This window comes from Leucoraja erinacea, chromosome 6 (genome assembly GCF_028641065.1).
Source record: "Leucoraja erinacea ecotype New England chromosome 6, Leri_hhj_1, whole genome shotgun sequence".
Classification (NCBI taxonomy): Eukaryota; Metazoa; Chordata; class Chondrichthyes; order Rajiformes; family Rajidae; genus Leucoraja; species Leucoraja erinaceus.
In genome coordinates this window covers 21,166,733-21,188,870 of record NC_073382.1, presented here as the reverse complement: position 1 = coordinate 21,188,870, position 22,138 = coordinate 21,166,733, and the positions used below count along the sequence as shown (strand labels likewise).

General features: G+C 42.6%; 1 protein-coding gene across 1 annotated transcript in view; it reads left to right on the top strand.

The window, feature by feature from the left end:
• LOC129697949 (kelch-like protein 1) overlaps positions 1-22,138 on the top strand; it is a 357,960-nt gene that overhangs the window by 298,831 nt on the left and 36,991 nt on the right. Inside the window, exon 7 of the mRNA XM_055636695.1 lies at positions 7,499-7,723. Within this exon, the coding sequence (XP_055492670.1) occupies positions 7,499-7,723 (225 nt within the window). The remainder of the gene's footprint in view (positions 1-7,498; positions 7,724-22,138) is intronic.

Sequence of the window (22,138 nt, the reverse complement as noted above, 5' to 3'; positions counted from 1 at the left end):
TGTTTTCACTAGTGGGAGAGTCTAGGATTAGAGGTCATTGCCTCAGAATTAAAGGATGTTCTTTTAGGACGGAGATGAGGAGAAGTTTCTTTATCCTTAAAGAAAATAAGGGTTATTCCTCTTTAAGGATTAAATAAACTTCTCTGAGGAATCTGCCACAAAAATCTGTGGAGGCCATCAGTGAATATTTCCCCAGCTGTTACAATGGACAATCTGCCTACTGAACCTGGAATTCACTAGAATTTAGGAGAGTGGGGATCTTATTGAAACATATAAAATTCTTAAGGGATTGGACAGGCTAAATGCAGGAAAAATGTTCCCAATGCTGGGGGAGCCCAGAACCAGGGGTCATAGTTTAAGAATAAGGGGTTGGCCTTTTAGGACTGAGATGTGGAAAATGTTTTTCACCCAGAGGGTTGAGAATCTGTGAAATTCTCGGCCACAGAAAGCAGTGGAGGCCAATTCACTGGATGTTTTCAAGAGAGAGTTTGATAGAGCTCTTAAGGCTAATAGAATCAAGGGATATGGGAAGAAAGCAGGAACGGAGTGCTGATTCTGGATGATCAGCCATGATAATATTGAATTATGGTGCTGGGTCGAAGGGTCAAATGGCCTCCTCCTGCACTTATTTTCTATGTTTCTATGTTTCTAACCTCTGCTGAGATAGGCTTTGTGCAGGGACATTGAGCCCATGCATTGAAATGAGAGTGGTCACTGCAAGGAAGAAGGCCAGGCATTGCGTAACTTCAATTTTATTCAGTTATTAAGTTTGATCTAATATGTAAATATTTTAGTAAAATATATCTTTGAAACGTTGTTCATTTAAAAAATAGACATTACAATTATTTAATAACAGTTTTTAATATTTCTGAATATCAGCAATTCAGACCGTTCAAAGTCTATTATCGTTTCGATGGTCAATTGAAGCTGGAGGTGTGAGCTATCAGCAAGTTAAAACCTTTTCAGTGGTTTTATGATTAGTCAGTGCAGTGTTTGCAAGTTGGCAATTTGGGATTGGGAAAGATAAATGTTATGGTTCATCCGAGTCAGCAGCAAGCAGTGGCTTTATGATTTGGGACTTTGCATTATGCAAGGACTTGCAGCCACACATGACCTTGCCAACTGGGAAATAGTACAGTGCTTGCAAGTTGACAAATTGATATGTTCATTGTTTGTGTATGTCAGCAAATTCCCACTCAACATCTCATCTAAAAATTAGACAGACCTCTGACTCTTCTGCAGTCCTGAATATTAGGCTGGTTACCTTGCTTGTGTGTTTGGAGTGAGACTTGATCCAGAACATCCTGACTCAGAGGGAGCATTGAAATGCATTGAACAACAGCTGTAATTGTAAGAGCAAAGAGTCTCCCGCCCCCACTCATGTGGCACTAGCTTCCCGTTTTCACCCTACAAACAGCTAACAATGCTCTGTTTCCTTTATTACTTTTTTTTAACCATATAACCATATAACAATTACAGCACAGAAACAGGCCATCTCGGCCCTACAAGTCCGTGCTGAACAACTTTTTTCCCTTAGTCCCACCTGCCTGCACTCATACCATAACCCTCCATTCCCTTCTCATCCATATGCTTATCCAATTTATTTTTGAATGATACCAACGATCCTGCCTCCACCACTTCCACTGGAAGCTCATTCCACACCGCTACCACTCTCTGAGTTCCCCCTCATGTTACCCCTAAACTTCTGTCCCTTAATTCTCAAGTCATGTCCTCTTGTTTGAATCTTCCCTATTCTCAAAGGGAAAAGCTGATCCACATCAATGCTGTCTATCCCTCTCATCATTTTAAAGAACTCTATCAAGTCCCCCCTTAACCTTCTGCGCTCCAGAGAATAAAGACCTAACTTATTCAACCTTTCTCTGTAACTTAGTTGTTGAAACCCAGGCAACATTCTAGTAAATCTCCTCTGTACTCTCTCTATTTTGTTGACATCCTTCCTATAATTGGGCAACCAAAATTGTACACCATACTCCAGATTTGGTCTCACCAATGCCTTGTACAATTTTAACATTACATCCCAGCTTCTATACTCAATGCTCTGATTTATAAAGGCTAGCATACCAAAAGCTTTCTTTACCACCCTATCTATATGAGATTCTACCTTCAAGGAACTATGCACGGTTATTCCCAGATCCCTCTGTTCAACTGTATTCTTCAATTCCCTACCATTTACCATGTACATCCTATTTTGATTTGTCCTGCCAAGGTGTAGCACCTCACATTTATCAGCATTAAACTCCATCTGCCATCTTTCAGCCCATTCTTCCAAATGGCCTAAATCACTCTGTAGACTTTGGAAATTATCTTCATTATCCACAACACCCCCTATCTTGGTATCATCTGCATACTTACTAATTCAATTTACCACCCCTTCATCCAGATCATTGATGTACATGACAAACAACAAAGGACCCAACACCGATCCCTGAGGCACCCCACTAGTCACCTGCCTCCAACCCGACAAACAACCATCCACCATTACCCTCTGGCTTCTCCCATTCAGCCACTGTTGAATCCATCTTGCTACTCCTGCATTTATACCCAACAGTTGAACCTTCTTAACCAACCTTCCATTTTTTGCATATCTTTCATTCATTGTTCTTTATTTCTTTACATCAATGTCTATATCTCTAATTTTCCTTATCCTAATCAGTCTGAAGAAGGGTCTCGACCAGAAATGTCACCCATTACTTCTCTCCAAAGATGCTGCCAGTTACTCCAGTTACTGAGTTACTCCAGTTATTTGTGTCTATCATCAAAGTAAAAGTAATATACTGAAAATTGAAGATGGAAATAATAATATCTTCATAGCAAAGTTTTAAATGTTATAATTTAGGCTAGTAGCGCACGAAGGTTAAAGTTTGATTGATACAAAAATTGAATAATTCCTAAGGGTGCATTTGTAAGTACATAGACCATGCAACCTTTAGTAAGTAGGTAGATTCCAATTTTCTTGAGAAATGATAATGACTAATTTGAGTTAAATTATGTATTTTTCTGATTTTGTTGTTCTGGGTCTACAACATGAAGGAACACGGTTACAATTATACACGCAACAGTGAAAGAGTCAAGCTATTCTGACACAGCTAAGTATTGTACAGAGTAGCAATTACCCAGAGGGATTAATTGTTCTGCTTATTAGGCAGGAAATGTTCCACAGAGTTTATTACTGAATGAGGCTCTATAACTGGATTAGCATCTTTAGTTTAACTTTTTCAACAACCAAATGGAAATGATATCTTACAGTGAACTGAATTCACTGAGAATATTATTTTTTTGGGGGAGTATGGCGTATGCTTCAATAGCTGTAATGCAAACCACTTATCATCAATTCTATCAATATACAATTCCAAAATCAAACTCATGATTAAGGACACCCAACCAACAGAGATAATGACAACTTTGAAAATACATATTTAATTAACAAAGTGTTATTTACTGATATTTGACTTTTGTTTTATTATGAGATGCCAACAGTTATTGTTCATTCTAATTCCATTTGAACTGGGAATGCAATAGGCATCAGGCACACATATGGATCAGATTGGGCAAGGATGGCAAATCGTCCACCCTAATGAACAATGGTGAACTGAATGGATTTTTACAATAATCTTGTAGATACTAACACTGTTTACTTTTTTTAATACATTTTCTGGTTTATTTGATTAGCATAATTTAAATTTTCTAATTGAATTGCTGGATCAGATAGTGAATGGAGTTAAATATTGTTTTACACAAAGAGATGATAGGGCACATGACCGTAAATCTGGGTCAAAGAGATAGCTCCAAGGAGTTCCTAGAAGAAAAAGGAGCAGTGCATAGATTCTGCGAGAGAATTTCCTGAATTGAGAAGCCTTTCCCTTCATGCTTACGATTTCCATTGTACTTACGACACAATACGAAACGATATAACTTTTTTTTCAGGAGATAAATTGGTCTGCCAACTGTCATAAAACACAAGATACATGTTACATGAATTTAAAGTGACGAGTGGAAAGGATTGGGGATGTGCAAAGATTGGGGATGGTGGGGGGGACGGGAGTCAGTCTATCCCATGACAAAAGATGGAGGACTTCTACAATATGATAGGCACAGGTAAAAAGGACCTCCTGTGACATTCTGTCCTGCATTTTGGTTGAAACCAGTCAGTTGCAGAAGGTACTCCTCAGGTTGACCAGTGTGTCTTAGAGTCGGTGAGCTGTATTATTCAAGATGCTCAGCAATTTGAAGAGCATCTTCTCCTCCAAGACCACCTCCCATGAATCCACTCCACCCCCAGGACGGAGCCACCACCGATTGGTAGAACATCTGCAGCATCTTACTGCAGATGTTGAAGGAGCGGAGCCTTCTCAAAGCGTAAAGCTGGCCCTGTCCCTTCTTGTACAGGGCCTCAACATTCCTGGACCAGTCCAGTTTATTGTCCAGGTAAACGCCAAGGTATTTGTACTCCTTGGTAAACTTCACATCCACACCATTGATGGAGATAGGGGACAGGGGTGTTCCTCTCCTACTAATGTCCACCACTAACTCCTTAGTCTTGTTGGTGTTGAGCTGGAGGTGTTACAGCCCACATCACCCAACTAAGTGATCGACTACACAGTACTCAGGTTCCCTCCCCTCACTGATGTAGCCCGCAAATGCAGTAATCTGAATATCTGCAGGTGGCAAGAGTCCAAGTTATATCTGAAGTCCGAAGTGTAGATGGTGAACAGGAAGCGAGAGAGGACCATCCCCTGAGGGACTCCTGTGTTGCTCACTACCATGTCTGATACACAGTTCTATAACCTGACATGGTAAATATACTTGGGACGCTAAAATATTTTTTTATTTCTCCAGTGCTTTTAGCACCATCTGGCCTGCCCTGCTAGTAAATATACTGTTGTCGTCCAGTCAGGTAGTTGGTGATCCAGGACACCAAAGGAGCTTCCACCCACATCTTCGTCAGTTTATTCCCTAGCATGCAGGCCAGATGGTGCTAAAAGCACTGGAGAAATAAAAAAATTTGACTCTGATAGTGCTTCCCGGCTTATACAGGTGAGCATAGGAATGATGGAACTGTTGGATGATGCCGTTCTCAACTCTCATCTTAGTTTGGTAAACGAATTGCAGGGGGTCCAGGCAGGGTTTAACAAGGGGTGACAGGTGAGTGAGCACCAGCCTCTCCAGGGACTTCATGATGTGTGAAGTCAGCACCACGGGTCTGTATTCATTGGAGGAGCTGTGACGTGTCCTCTTTGGTACAGAAACCAGGCAGGATGTTTTCCACATCACAGGAACCCTCTCCTGGCTCAGGCATAGGTTGAAGATATTCTGGAGTACTCCACACAACTGGCTGGCACATGCCTTGAGTAACCTAGGGCTGACATCATCAGTGCGCATGGCTTTTCCTGGGCGGAGACTGCTCAGCTCTTTCTTCACCTCCTGCTCTGCCTTGATGGTCAGGTGCGACAAAGAAAGGACAGAGGAAGTGGACCAGCGGGATTGAGGGAGAGAGTCTGTCGAGGAGCGCGGTGGAGAAAGGCCCCTCCATCATATCTATTATAACCATATAACGATATAACAATTACAGCACGGAAACAGGCCATCTCGGCCCTACAAGTCCATGCCAAACAATTTTTTTTTCTCCTTAGTCCCACCTGCCTGCACTCATACCATAACCCTCCATTCCCTGCTCATCCATATGCCTATCCAATTTATTTTTAAATGATACCAATGAACCTGCCTCCACCACTTCCACTGGAAGCTCATTCCACACCGCTACCACTCTCTGAGTAAAGAAGTTCCCCCTCATATTACCCCTAAACCTCTGTCCCTTAATTCTGAAGTCATGTCCTCTTGTTTGAATCTTCCCTATTCTCAAAGGGAAAAGCTTGTCCACATCAACTCTGTCTATCCCTCTCATCATTTTAAAGACCTCTATCAGGTCCCCCCTTAACTTTCTGCGTTCCAGAGTATAAAGACCTAACCTATTAAAAACAGGTTTATCTTGTTGGCCCAGTCCTGATTGCTTTTTCTCCCCAGACCACTTGTCATCTTGTAGTCTGTAATGCTCTTTATAGCACGCCACTTATCCCTCATGATATTCTGCTGAAGTTTCAGCTCCAGCATCCTCCTGTAGTCATCCCTGTCTTTGTCTCACCTTCAGATCTTTCTTTATTCGTTTCACCTCCTCCCTGTCACCATTCCTGAAGGCCCTTTTCTTCTGGTTGATTGTTGGGCTTGTTGTTTGGTAAACTGTGTACAGTCACAGGGACAACATTATCCACACAGAGTGTTATGTAACTGGTAACACTGTCTGTGAGTCCATCAATGTCCTCTCCATGGGCACTACAGAGTGCGTCCCAGTATGTGACCTCAAAACAGCCCTGTAGAGTGTCACAGGCCTCCTATGATCACCTCCTCACTGACCTTGCGGTCACAGGCAGCATCTGGACCATTGGCTTATAGCTGGATAAAAGGTGAATCGGTTGTGGTCAGATCGTACCAGTGGCAGAATGGCTATGGAGCTGTGCGCTTCTTTAGCATTGGCATACAGCGGGTCCAATGTTTTCATATCCCTGGTCGGACAGTCAACAAACTGAGTGAAAGTGGATGGGTTAGCGTCCAAAGTCACGTGGTTGAAATCCCCTGAAATAGCGATGAAAGCATTCGGGCGTCTGGAGTCTCGCAGTGACTGTGTAGATGATGCACTCACATGCAGCGGTTTGGCAGACAGAGGAATGTAAACAGACACCACAATGGCCTGTAGTAATTCCCTGGGCATATAGTACGGATGGAGACCAGCAAGGATGGTAAATCTTCCACCCTAATTAACAATGGTGAACTGAATGTAGATACTAAGACTGTTTTGTTTTTTATTAATTTTCTGGTTTATTTGATTAGCAGAATTTAAATTTCCTAATTGCATTGCTGGGTCAGACAATGAATGGAGTTAAATATTATTTCCCACAAAGAGATGATGTGGGCACTGACCATAAACTTGAGTCAAAGTGACAGCATCACGGAGTTCCTCAAAGAAAAAGGAGAAATGCAGAGATTTTGTGAGATCATTTTCTGAACCTCAAACCGAGACACTGACAAAGAAAACGGCCCATATGTGGCAAACTTGAACCTGTTTTTTTTCTTCATTAGTTAAGGTTTCTTTTTTTTTAGTTAAGCCCTTCCTTTCTTGCTTTGATTTCCATTGAACTTAATTTATCATGCAGCTGTAAATATATAAATTCCTGCTTCATCTTCCTGCTATTAATTGAAAAAAAACCCACAAGTACATTAGTCAGTAAAATGTCCAGAGAAATGTGAGCACTCAATGAAATGCCAAAAGCTGTACATGAAAATCCCTTGATGGATTTTAACTTAACTTTTTGACTTCTGTTTGTTGCGGGAGGCACTGTATTATTAGGTTGCATGTGATGTGTGCATTCAGGATTCCAATCTGCTCTTTCCCGTCAAAATCATGTCTCGCTAATTGTTTTATCAGGTGCCACTACCATTGAAAAATATGACCTGCGAACAAATACTTGGACCCAGGCTGGAGTGATGAATGGTAGGAGACTGCAATTTGGAGTAGCTGTCATTGATGATAAACTTTACGTTGTTGGAGGCAGAGATGGCCTGAAGACTTTAAACACTGTGGAATGTTACAACCCAAAAACAAAGACTTGGAATGTGTTGCCTTCTATGTCAACTCACAGACACGGTCTTGGTGAGTATTTTCTTTTTATGATTTCAGATTTATGAATGAGAATGATCAATTGTTATTTTAATGACAATAATCCATGTTTCATTTGAAGAGTCTCGACTCGAAACAACACCCATTCCTTCTCTCCAGACATGATGCCTGCCCCGCTGAGATACTCCAGCTTTTTGTAGCTATTTTCATTTATGTTGGATGGCTTCCAGTGAGCTTCCCACCAATATCTTCCATCCTGTTATATAATCAAACAACACTGCCATAATGTTTTATCGGGCATTAATATTGTTGTTACTTAAAATATGGAAGGTTGCAGGATGATTTGTGCTATATAATGAATGAATTTATTAATGAATGATTGATACTTTATGTGTACTATACTTTGTTTGGCAAACAACCTAGGCAATAAACAAATATCGCCACGTGTTGGCACCAACAAAGTTACAAAGTACCAAACAGTCCTCTCTGAAGATAGACATAAAGTGCTGGGTAACTCAGCATCTCTGGAGAGAAGGACCCTTCTTCAGATCCAAGAAGTCATGCATTCCTTCTCTCCAGAGATACTGAGTGTCCTGCTGAGTTGCTCTAACAGTTTGTGTCTGTCTTTGGTTTAACCCAGCATCTGCAGTTCTATCCTACATAAACAGACCTCCCTTTGATCTCGGCAGCCCACCCCCCACCCCACCCCCTAGTGGTCTTGCTGGTCCACCTCACTCATCGTGGCATTGTTCCTGTTGATAAAGGTGCCTTTGGTCCAATTCGGTGTCCACAAGCGGATCCTCTATCGGTCCAGGGCAAGCAAGCCCTCCGTCATCGGTCCATGGTGGCCGTTCCTCGTTCCTCTGTCCTCGGCGGGTGATTCCTCCATTGTCGGTCCATGACGGGCATGTCCTCCATCATCTGACTGTGGCGGGCGAGCAGCACTATACATAGAAATAAATTATTTATGTTGAGATAAAGGGTATTACTCTAAAAATTGGAGCCAGACTTCAAATAAGAGGGTGATGGAAATTTGGAATTTGTTGCAAATGGCAATTTAGGTTGACTGTTAATTTTAAGACTATTATTAATTAAAACAATTCAAGGATGTATTAAAAAATCAGGTTAATTTTGTGATGTCATGGATCAGCTAATATTTCATTGCGATGCATCACAGAGGCATAGCTGATAAAGCTGATCCCTCACAGTACCAGAGACCCGGATTCGATCCTGACCTTGAGTGCTGACAGTGTGGAGTTTGTACATTCTCCCTGTGACCACGTGTGTGCATATGACCACGTGTGTGTATAAAGACGTGCAGGTTTGCAGTTTAATTGGCTTTTATAAAATGCCCCTCCTGTGTATGGTGTGGATGAGCGAGAGATAACATAGAACTAGTGTGAACAGGTGATCGATGGTCGGCGTGGACTCTGTGGGTGGAATGACCTGTTTCCATGCTGTAGCTCTAACTTGAGCTAAATTAAAATAAAAGAAAGCCAGAACAAACTTGTGTGTCTAAATGCCACATTATAGAAGTTTCTACATATCCATGCATATCAAAATCAATTGTTTCCAATGGTTGCACATATAATATCCAAGTATATTGATTATTTGCAGTAAAAGTTTTTTTTTTCATAAAACACATTTCCAGACCATTACAAAATGGTAATTTATATTTTATTTGAAATGTGTTCATTTAAGAAAGATAAATCCTCTGCTTCCCATTTTCAGAGTATTGGTAGCTGAACCCAAGGAATGTGATATTTCTCCATTGTCATTTTTAAACGGAGGACAGGCACTCCTTTAAATGACTCTCTTCTTCATTTGAATAAAATTGACAGATTATTTGTTCCAGACAGAAAGTGCTGAAGAACTATTCTGAGGTAAATACAAAATTCCCTGAAGGCCAGTATAATTTCTGTGGCAGTCGCAGAATAATTTCACCTCTCATCAATCTTGATTTACGGAGAGTGGGAGACGTACAAAATGAAGTGTTTTAACACCAACTCCCAAAATCTATCATGAATTCTGGATTTTATTTGACAACAGCATTGAATAAAAATATTCCACACTTTTGCCAAATGAATATGCAAGTAGTGTAGAGTCTGGCATGCAATCAAGATTGCAGTTTGACAATGCAATACTTAAAGTTTTATTTCATTGCCTTCAGTTGTTGAATTATATCACTCCAAGCTCAATGCATCAAATGATATGAAGGAAATATTCCTAGGTTTGCAAATTTTGGTCCTTTGCTTAGAAATTACTATTGGTGATGCTATCACGGGAGTGTTTAATGCCCTTGTAGCAAATTCATCAAATATTTTAAAGGAGGCACTGACTCGCATTTAAGAGCATACCATTCACATTTGTTCATGGAACAAAATCACAATGTCAATCTGTGATATTTTATATTAAATTAATGAATCAAACTGTGACCATCTGCAGTTGATAAGTCTTTGACTTCTGTGGTTGCAGTTTGCAAAGTTGTGGAGGTTTCAATGTGGCAATGTGTAATATCTTCATTCTTCGGGATTTCAATTGGGGTCAGGCTATTGAAGCACAACCAACAAAAATTGCAAGGTCTGGGGAATAAAGAGGAACAGAGAAAATATAGGTAGCAGTGACTTTTATTGCCTAAATCTAATTTTCTCTGAATTGAACAGGTCACTGCTGTGGGCAGATAAGAACTGACAACAAATACAATATGTTTGATCTAGCATAGGCTGGACTGGGTAAGATTAGCAGATTTCCATTTCTAAAGGACAGTGATGAGCCAGCTGGGATTTTACAACAACTGACAGTTCCACGGCCACCAATCATATGGATGCTAAATCTGTCTCTTTTTAGATGTACTTAATTATGTACATTCCTTGGGCGATTGGTGAGATTCAAACTCATGATTTCAGATCAAAACTCTTTTCAAACTGCTGCTAACTCAATCACCATGCAACCATGCATCATAAGAACTCGGGCCAGAGTTATACCTTTTAACAAAATGTTTTATTTTAGTATTGTTTGGTCATGGGATGTAGGCATCATTGGCATTTATTATCCATCCATAATTGTGTCAGAACTAAGGAAGTAGATTATCAAACCATGTGCGTTATTTCACTAATCCAGTTTCATTACTACTGTAACCAAGACCAACTAATTTATCCATCTACTTAATTATTGCTGTTGCTTTGGTAGGATTCTAGATCAATGTTCCATTAACCAATGTTTCATTATCTAAATTTCAAATTGCCATTAATTCCTATCAGGGGTAATCCTGATAACAAATTAACTATCCAAGAACTTTGCTAGGACAGTTTTATAAGAGAAAGCCAAAAGGGTCAGAATGAGATTTAAAAAAAATAAAGACTGACATTTATCTAGAACCTTTTATATTCCTTTTGTAAAATAGGAAATGAATGGGGTCATAAACATAGGAGTCTTGGGAGGTTATGTGGACATTGCCATTCCGCAAAGCAACACTCATAGAGTCATAGAATTATACAGCATGGAAACAGGCCCTTTGGCCCAACTAGCTCACACCGGCCAGTCAATGTTCGAATTTTCATCCGTCAGACTCATACAACATGGAAAGAGACCCTGGTTTATAGTGAAACAGTTTACAGATTAGTTTATTGTCACGTGTACTGAGGTATGGAGAAAAGCTTTTGTTGCGTACTATCCAGTTAGTAGAAAGATAATGCATGATAACAATCGAGCCATTTACAGTGATGTTATATACATGATAAGGGAATAACGTTTAGTGCAAGATAAAGCCAACAAAGTCCAATCAAGTATAGTCTGAAGGTCACCAACGAGTTAGATAGTTCAGCATTGCTCTCTGGTTGTGGTAGGATGATTCAGTTGCCTGATAGAAGTTGGGAAGAAACTGTGGGAGAATGGAGCTGCTGGGCTAGTATACTCGGGAATTTAGGATGATTCAAGATTCAAGATTCAAGATTCAAGATTCAATTTATTTGTCATTTGGACCCCTTGAGGTCCAAACGAAATGACGTTTCTGCAGCCATACATTACAAACAAATAGTCCCAAGACACAACTTTATTTACATAAACATCCATCACATCGCTGTGATGGAAGGCCAAAAAAACTTATCTTTCCACTGCACTCTCCCCCCCCCCCCCCCCCCCCCTGATGTCAGAGTCAAAGTCAAAGCCCCCGGCTGGCGATGGCGATTGTCCCGCGGCCATTAAAGCCACGCCGGGTGATGCAAGGTCGCACACCGGGTTCTTGATGTTGGAGCCCCCGGCGGGCGCTCGCAGAGTCCCGCGGCCATTCCAAGCCGCGCGGGGCGGTGTTGTGAGGCCCCACTCCAGAAGCTCTTCGACCCCGCAACTCGGGCAGGAGAAGTCGCCGTTGCGGGAGCCCTGAAAAGCGGTCTCCCTTCAGGGACCAGCGGGCTCCCGGTGCCGCCGTCCGCCAGACCCGCAGTTGCAGCCTCCGAATCTCCGGAGGTCGGGCCACAGCAGCGCTCCACCACCGCTCCACCCGCTCCGGACTCGGCCAGCTCCGCGACGGTGAGGTGAGTCGTCGGCACCAGAGCCCCCGGTCTTCCTGTTGGAGGCCGCTCCTCGTTGCAGCCCCAACGACAACGGAGACCCGACAAAGAAAAGGTCGGGTCTCCCGTGCAGGGAGAGATTAAGAGTTACCCCCCCCCCCTCCAAGAGGGAGTGGCCAGGGTGCAACTCGTCCTTCATTATGCTGCTCGCCTTGCCGAGACAGCGTGAGGTATAAATGGAGTAAATGGAAGGGAAGTTGGTTTGTGTGATAGTTTGGGCTGCGTCCACAATTCTCAACAATTTCCTGCGGTCTTGGACCAGGTACCTACAGCTCCTGACCATCAAGTTCCTGCACTATTCCACTGGTATTCTCTCCACATTCTCATCGCTATTCACACATTATTCTTTCCACATCCTCATCAACTCCCTGAGAATCTACTACCCACCAATCCCACAGGGTCAATTAACCTACCAACAAACAAATCATTGGGATGTGAAAGGAAAATTGAGCGTCCAGAGGAAACCCAGCATTTATCGGGTGAACAAGCAAACTCCAGACAGACAGCAGTAGGGTCCCTGCACCATGAGGCAGCAGCACCAGCTATGGCACTGTGTCTCCCTTGACATTTCCCCTCCCTATTTCTGAAACCTTCCCAGTTCTTCAAATCTTCAAGATTACTGTCGTATTTCAAATTGGGTCTGCTACAGATTTCATTTTTCTATGTCCTAAACATTGGGAGCAATGCTTAGAGCTGTTGAGACTCTCATTCTCTCTGTCTCTCTTTAAACCCATTCTCGTTGCTTCGAATTCTGGCCATTTGTCGTAGATTTCTGTGGCTCAATATATTTTTTATTTGTCTGATAGAAATCGTGAAAAGCACCTTGAGGATTTTATTACTGTAAGCTGCTCTGCCATGCAAAACACAACACAGAAAATAGTTGTTAATGCTGCAATAGTTTAATTCAATCTATAAATCTTTTTAACACACCTTTAACTTTTCGAAAGCATCATTTTATACAATGACTCTGTTTTAGCTATCCCGTTATTCCTGAAGATCCCATATTAAACAACAGCAGACAGTTAATCAATCTTTATGAAATTACCGTCAGTATTTCTGATTAATTTTCAACAGAAATATATAGGAAAATTAGGCCAAGGTCAAAGGAATGATTGGTTTGTTAGAGATTCAATTATACGGCAGCAAATCAAGTTTTGGCAAAGAGTTAAAAACTGGTATTGTAACAATTCTTGTGCAATGGATTTTGTATACGCTGATGGATCCATTTAAGAACACAGGGAGCTGTAAAGTTCTCTTAGCCTGGGGACCTTGCCTGACTGACTTAGCCTGGGGACCTTGGCTTTGACGGATGTTAATGTTTCTTCACAGTTGTTTCATAGGTGTGACTTGTTCTGGCCCACCCTCACCATGAATTACCTTGTTCAACAGCCTGCCACCCTGCAAGACCTCATGATCAATGGTAGGACCATTCCTTCCAACAAGATAACTGCAAGAATTGAGGAAAATGTTCATCAGCACAGCATTTTCAAGTCTTGCTACTTTCTGGTTTCCTAAACCATGCCTATTATTCTGTCCCTTTGTGTTCAATACATTCATCTTCTGTGATGAATGTTCCCGAAGAGAGAGAAAAAACCCCCCAAAATATCACAAATGTCACTGAAAATCAAATTTAAAATAAAGGAAAATGTTGAAAATACTCAGCTGGCCAAAGAACATCTGTGGGGAGAGAAACTCAATCAGAATTTTGTGCAGATTAAGGGCTCTGCGGTCGCCATTAGGTCGCCACATGTTCGCGGGTGGTTGCCGGGGAGTCACCTTCATGGTCGTGAGGAGTTCCTGCATTCTGGGAACTAGTTGTGGCCTCATTATGGTCGCTGCAAACTTTTCAACATGTTGAAAATTTAGCGGCGACCAGAATGAAGCCGCCATGGAGAGTAGCGAGAATTCTCGTGCCGTAGGTGGGTCACAAGGAGGTCCTAGTGGGTTGCCAGGAAAACAAAGGTTCTCATAGATTCTCGTAGGATGTAGCCAGTGAATTGGCTCATTGGGAAAAAAAATGTAAGCAGTAGTTTTCAGCCAACTGGTAATGTTAATGTCCGCCGAGCTTCACAGTCGTGCATCTTTGGTTTCTTAAAAGTTGTCTCCATTCCTTCTCCCCCCTCCTTCTCCCCTCTCCTTCTCCTCCCTCCTTCTCCCCCTTCTCCCCTTCTGCCCCCCTTCTTCCCCCCTTTCTCTCCCCCCTCTTTTAAAGGACTTACCATACACTGTGCTTTCAACATCTTAATTACAGCGACAAACTTCCTGTTCATAGTGTGTCTGTATCACCTTGGCTTTGCACCATGTGAATTTCACTCAGACAGCGCTCCCCCCACTTGCCCTGTCCCCCGCCTGCATAACGGGCTGGTGAAGGAAGCGATGTGAGTGCGTGTGTGCTCTACTCTGACAGTCGCCGTTCCAGTTGCCGGTTTTTCGCTTGTGGGACAGGCCCTTTTCCATTTTCTTGAAAATGTGATTCTTTGTGCCTGCTCAAATGCTTATGAAAGGGAAATAGCCATGTGATGTAATTTCAACCCTAATTGGTAGCCTTCATGCTGTGTCTCACTCTTCACCTTCACACGACGTGTTTCAATATGGTTTACTATTTGTTTCTGAGAACCAATAGTAAAAGACTGAACCACAACTTCAATTAATTATCTGGATGTTGTGAAATCCAGTGAAATAGCTGTGCCATAGGTATAAATGTCATTGCATGTCATTTAGATTAACTTTAAAAGGATAGAGAAAAGGGAAAGCACATGTGGAATAATAGTTTGTGATTGATGTCCATGTAGGAAGATTATTATCAGTTAATAGTGAGGATATGCAGTCAGGATCAATACCAGAAGTAAGAATTTTGAAGTATTTTTTACAATTCACAGACAGAGAAAAGGAATCAGCATTAAAGGTGAGTGTTCTACTGTTGTATTTTACTTCGGAGTCATGTGAGTGATTCCATGAAGAAGCCCGCCAGCCCGCATGCGCATCAGTTACATCTAACGCATTGCGCAACAATGGCTGGCAGGCTCGTCGCTCCTCCAGTGGTAAGTTTCAAACCCTGCAGGTAAATTTTGAAGTTATTTCCAGGTTCTGTTTTTTCTTGCAGGAATCTCTTTTACAGAGTTTTTTCCTGCTGGATAATTTTGGGGTGAAGTCCAGACGGGCCGCGGGGAAACAGGTTATGGACCATGAGGAGTTCCCGGTCACGGACCGCGGAAGCGTGGGTAGCTGGTGGCCGTCGGTTCACTACCCAAGTCACTGACAATGTGGCCAGCGGCTCCCAGACAGCTGTGGTTCCCCAGAAAGAGGGTTAATCCAAGAGTAAGTCAGGTAGGCCTATGGATTCGGACGAGTCAGGCCAGGAGGGTTCCCCTCCGACATACATGGGTGCGTCCTCGGACGTTTAACCCAGATGAAGCATGGATCGCGCCCTCAGGCATTTATCCCACAAATGTGATGCTCCATCCTGATATGGTCCGTAGAAGGGGCCATATCAGCAAAGGTATCCTCAGGAGCCTGCAGCAGCACCTGTTTCAGGGCTGCTTACAAGTCTTCCTCTCTATGGAGGGGAGCGCGAGTGGTCAGTGTGTAACTAATTCCAAACTCGGAAGTATGTCCGTGGAACATACTGGAGTACATGCGTATGGCTTCAAGGGAATGCTCGCAAACAAAGGTGTTGCTGCCGGAAGAGTTGGTTTCCAGCCATTGGCAGAAAACCTGGTAGGGGCCAGAGTTCCCCTCACTTTGCTAGCATCAGCTACCTCACGTCACATCATACAGGAACAGGTGATGGCTGTAAGATACCATGCACCTGTAAATTGTTCCTGAAAGTGCCGGCAGTGAACAGCGCAATCTGGGGTGACATTGGAGGGGGCATGAAAACCCCAGGAAATGAAACCAACTGCCGAATCTCCTCTTCAAGGAAGACCTATCCACCAGGTAAGACCTTGATGAGGAAGAAAAAGCTGTCGGACTAGTCAAGGTACCAACAACGAGCAAAGCTTCATCGTTTCGGCGACGACACACCCCACGCCTCCATCGGCAGTAAGCGGTTCACTGAAGCTGGTGGCAGCTTGAAAGCTGGGCAGAGGTCTTTCAGGCCGAGGCCCGAGCCGGTCTCAGGAAAAATATGGAATCCACGCACCCTACCAGTCCTATCAGGGGCCTTTGGGCTTACCATAAGACCACCGGTAACCATGGAGGTAGGTGGGTCTGCTTCTCTCCGAAACATGGGGTATATTGACCATTTACAAGTTGGTAATATTTACACTTGCGTTTTGTACAAATGACAATGATAACATGAGATTCAGATCCGTTTATAAACTAAAATGATAACATGTGATTAATTTATACTGCACAGTATACAAGGGTTCCAAACAGGCTTGACATTGTGGCTAGAGTTGTCTTTCGAGGCAGGTCAGTATGATGCCCAGGATTGCATTTCGAGATAGGCTCGGAAATATGGCCAGAGTTGTCTTTCAGGGCAGGCTCAGAATTATGGCCGGAATTGCCTTTCGAGGCAGGTTCAGTATTATAGCCAGGATTGCCTTTCGAGACATGCTCGGACATATGGCCAGAGTTGTCTTTCAAGTCTCACAAGTTATGCCAGGCATGGCCTGTTCATTGTGAAAGATGCAGGATGTCGGTTCATCCTTGATTTAACTCACATGTGCAGTATAGACATTTCAGAATAGGAAACTTCATTACTGTCTAACAACTGATTTCCTTAGGATCTTTATGGCATGCATCAATCTCAAAGATACATACTATTCAGTTCCCATTCACAGGGATCACCGGAGATATTTGAAATTTAGCTGGATGGGGCAATGATAACAGTTAAAACACTGCACAATAGGCTAACTTCAGCTCCCAGGTTATTTACCAAATTACTAAAACCGGTGCTTGGGCTGCTCAGAGCTCAAAAACACTTGTTATGGCCTATCTGCATGATATTCTAAACACTGTATTTTGTTAAAATTAACTGTTTCAGCCGCAAACTATATTTGAGAAATTGTGGTTTCTCATCATTCCAGTTAAATTTAAGTTGATACTAACTAGAGTTATTATTGTTGCAATTTACCTTTAACTATATTAATTTGTCTGTGACTCCGCCCTGGGACAAGAGATTGGAACTAATAGAAGCCTGTAACAACCTTGTTGTGATGAAGCAGCCTTCTATTCATCAAGTGTAATTGGCACTATAGTGGCTGTGTTTCAGCTGTGCAATTTGGGCTATGCATTATCAGAACTTACATCATGCAAAGGAGTAACCTCTCAAGTACTATGTAGGTCATTATTAACAGACTTATGCTATTTCCAGCTGAAGCTATCAAAGTCACAATGGTGCACAAACAGTATTCAACTTTGCTCCAGTAACCTTTTGGTCAGTAAATCTTCAGTTATATTACAAACTGATGCTAGTGCTCAAAGATGGAAAATTACGAATACCATCGCTAGTTACGGAGGCGGATGGGATTTGCATGAGTTACCAATTCTTCAGTTATATGGTATCAACTATCTATAGACACTAGGTGTATTCAATGGGTTAAAGGTTTATTGTGCGTTTATGCATAATCTGCATGCTCAACTCCAAGTTGATACATTATGGTGGTGGCATATGTTAATCACATGGGTGCAATCAAGTCAAAGTATCCTGCGATAAATTACCTAACCACATTTGGCGCTGGTGTATCATCATGTAAAATCAATGACAACACAGAATGGATGTTGGATCACAAAAGTATTTAATGAGATTGTGGCTCGAGGGAACACCAAATATTGATATGTTTGCATCCAGACTCAATCACCAGTTGCAAAAATATGTGGCATAACAGTGGCGATAGATGCATTCTCGCTACACTGGGGAGAAATGTTCTTTTATGTCTTTCCTCCATTTTACCTCATCAGTCGGGTCTTGCAAAAAATCCAGCAAGATCCCGCTTCAGGGTTTTCGTACTGCCTGACTGGCCTATGCAGCCATGGTTTCCGCTAATGTTGGGTATGATAATAGGACCTTATATGGTTATTCTAAACACATAAATGTTCTGGTTTAGCCCGTGACTCGGGAAAACCAGCCTCTGCATGATAAAATCAATTCATTGACTTGCAGACTCTGAGAAGACCGTTTCCTGCGTCTCGGGTTGTCAGACTGATCCATGTACGTGTTCACTGCAAAGTACAGGGATAGCACCAAAAAATCCGTACATTTCCTTATCAGGAGATGGGAAGTGTTTGTTTAAACGCTAATGTTACATATAATACGGCAAGGATAACTGACGTCTTGGAGTTAATTTCAAATGGGTCTTTGACAATAAATTAGGTTATAGTGCCATTAACTGTGTCAAACGTGCCTTCTCATCATATTTGCTGCAGCGAGCGGGACCCACTCTGTCGGGTCTCACCCTCTGATATCCAGATTTATAAAGGATATCTTTAACACAAATTCTCCCAGGCCCAGGTACACGGAAGTATGGGATATTGATTTTGTGTTAACACTACTTCACCAGGGGGCTCCAGCTATATCCTTATCTTTGGCCCGGCTCTCATAAGGTAGTTATGCTCATGGCGCTGGGCTCAGCGCAACGAGTCCAGTCACTACATAAATTGCGACTGGACAGGGTGGTTACATCTGCAAATAATATAATATTTTATGCTTGTGATTTAGTTAAGCAGTGCAGACTAGAGGCGTCAGGTCTCAAACTAGTTTTTCATGGCATACCCCATGGACCTTTGGTTATGTGTAGTCACACATTTACAACAATACGTCAAAGTCACCAAGAGCCTTAGAGGCTCTGAACAAGCAATGTTTGTTAGTTACAAAAAAATTCATGAGAAGGTATCAGTTCAGACCATCTCCAGGTGGTTAAAACGGGTTTTTTGGCTTATGCATGAGTAGATACTTATATTTTCTAATCCTACTCCACCAGGGCTGCTACAACATTAGCAGTAAGGGTTATGTACATCCCGCTGGACCACATCCTAGCAGCTGCAGGATGGTTAAACGAATAAACGTTCCAAACATTTTACAATAACCCATTGCCAGGGGTATTTGCCAACTATATTTTAGGTTCTGTTTTATAGTTTCCTCCCAGATGAGAGGGGTTACTATTATTATTATTATTATTATTATTATTATTATTTGTTCATTAAAAAGCATCAGCATGTTTTAAATCTATGTCATGTCTGTATGCATTATGAACGTTTCCCTTATCTGTGATCAACTGATGCAGTTGTGTTTGTGTGGACTCGTGTTCACGGCATGAAATCGCAGAGCTTTGAAATCTTCACGGAATCACTCACGTGACTCCGAACTAAAATAGTAAGATTAAACGAGAAATTACCAGTTTGAAGTTTTATCTTTATTTTATGAGGAGTTACAATGAGCGATTACGTGCCCTCCGCTCCCAACCCTCTTATCATAAAGATCTCTTGGTAGTTCTAGTTCTCTCCAATCTTACTATGTTCAGTTCAACTACTGTTATCTGTGATTTCACACCGCTGCTTTGAAGGTTGATGCGCATGCGGGCTGGCGGGCTTCTTCACGTAATCGCTCATTGTAACTCCTCATAAAATAAAGATCAAACTTCAAACTGGTAAGTTCTCGTTTAATCTTACTATGTTTGGAGATGATTACTGGTGTTAAAGCCCTGTCCCACGGTACGAGTTCATTCCAAGAGCTCTCCCGAGTTTAAAAAAAATCAAACTCATGGTAAGCACGAAGAATGAACGTAGCTGGTACGTCGGAGCTCGGGGACGGGTAACGCTAATGGCAGGTACTCGGGAAGACTTGTGAAGATTTTTCAACATGTTAGGAAGTGTCTGTGTTAGGAAGGTTAGGAAGTGTCTGTGGAGAAAGAAACAAAATTATTGTTTCAGATTAATGACTTTCATCGGAAATCATTTAATTTTGAAGAGGGCAGAGGAAGAGAACAAAATAAAGTGTATGGAAGGATTTAAACTAAATGACACATCTGCTGGCTGGCAGATGGTGATGCTAGTTGGTTAATCGTTGATAAACACTAATGGAGATTTAATTGCTGTAGGGAAATTAGAGCAGTGGAGAAGAAATATTCAGACTTTATTGGCACAATGTTTAAAACTCAGTGCCTGATGGAAACCCGAACTAAAAGAATTGCTCCAAATACTTGATATGTTAGGTGGCATCCCTGGAGAGAGAAAATCTGAGCTAATATGAGTAAAAGACCATGCGTCCGAACTGGTCAGGGTATCAAATACAATAAGTATGATAGATGGCAATGCATTATGAACACCATTAATGTGCCAAATGCCTGAGGGACATTCATGGTTTTATCTTTTATTATTGACATCAAATATGAACAGAAAAAAAATCACCATTAAAGATTTATGATGAATTTGGAAGATTTGCTGAATTTATAACTATTTGCATGCAGGGAATAATTATTATTTTGGGACATATTTGTTTTCAGCCTCTGCTTGGCATCTGTTGTTTTAGGCCTGCTGTGTTGAGAGTGCTAGCTGTTATTCAAAACTCTGTAATTGGAAAGAATGATTGCATGAAAAACACAAAATGTGTAGTTGATGGAAATCCAAAATAAAGAAAGACCATGCTGGAAACATTCAACAGATTAGGCAGCATCAGTGAAAAGAGAAACAGAGTTAACCCTAACACTACCAGTGAGGCTAATCATCTTTGGGGATGAGAACAACAAACAATATGAAGGGTTTAAGAAAGATGCAGGGAAAATTGAAGGCAGACAAAAATTGCTGGAGAAACTCAGTGGGTGAGGCAGCATCTATGGAGAGAAGGAATAGGCGATGTTTCAGGTCGAGACCCTTCTTCAGACTGATGTCGGGTGGGGGGGAAATAAAGGAAGAGGCGGAGACAGTAGGCTTTGTGGGAGACCTGGGGAGGGGTAGGAGGGAGAAAGCAAGGGCTAGTTAAAATTAGACGTCAATGTTCATTCCACTGGAGTGTTCCTCCAATTTGCACTGGGCCTCACTCTGGCAATGGAGGAAGTCCAGGACAGAAAGATCAGATTGGGAATGGGAGGGGGAATTGAAGTGCTGAGCAACCAGGAGATCAGGTTGGCTAATACGAACTGAGCGGAGGTGTTGGGCGAAGCGATTGCCGAGCCTGAGCTTGGTCTCGCCGATGTAGAGAAGTTGGCACTTGGAACAGCGGATGCAGTAGATGAGGTTGGAGGAGGTGCAGGTGAACCTCTGCCTCACCTGGAAAGACTGATTGGGTCCTTGGATGGAGTCGAGGGGAGAGGTAAAGCGACAAATATAGCATTTCCTGCAGTTGCTGGGGAAAGTACCCAGGGAGGGGGTGGTTTGGGTAGGAAGGGACAAATTAACCAGGGAGTTACAGAGAGAACGGTCTCCGTGGAAAGCAGAAAAGGGGAGGAGATGGGAAGATATAGCCTGTGGTAGGATCCCTTTGGAGGTGGCAAAAATGTCGGAGGATTATACGTTGTATGCGACGGCTGATGGGGTGGAATGTGAAGAAAAGGGGGACTCTGTCCTTGTTACGAGTTGGGGGGATGGGGAGTAAGACAGAGCTGCGGGATATAGAGGAGACCCTGGTGAGAGCCAGGGCCGCCTTAAGCAGATGTGACCGATTGCTCCCAATTGGACCCCGCGATTAAAGGGGCCCAGCGCCAGAGTAATCGACTCTCGGCTCGGGTAGATCTACCCCGGGTAGAGGGGGGAGAGAGGAGTGGAGAGAGAGCAGAGGGGTGGAGGGGGAAGAAAGGGGTAGACGGGGAAGGGGGTGTGAGGGGGAATGGAGATGCGGAAGAGGGGGAGGTGGGTAGTTCGCTCACGGTCCCGGGGCAGCACTCCCGCCCCTCCAGTCGCCGTGCACCATGCACACAGCCTCGGCTCCACCCCTCTCTCATCC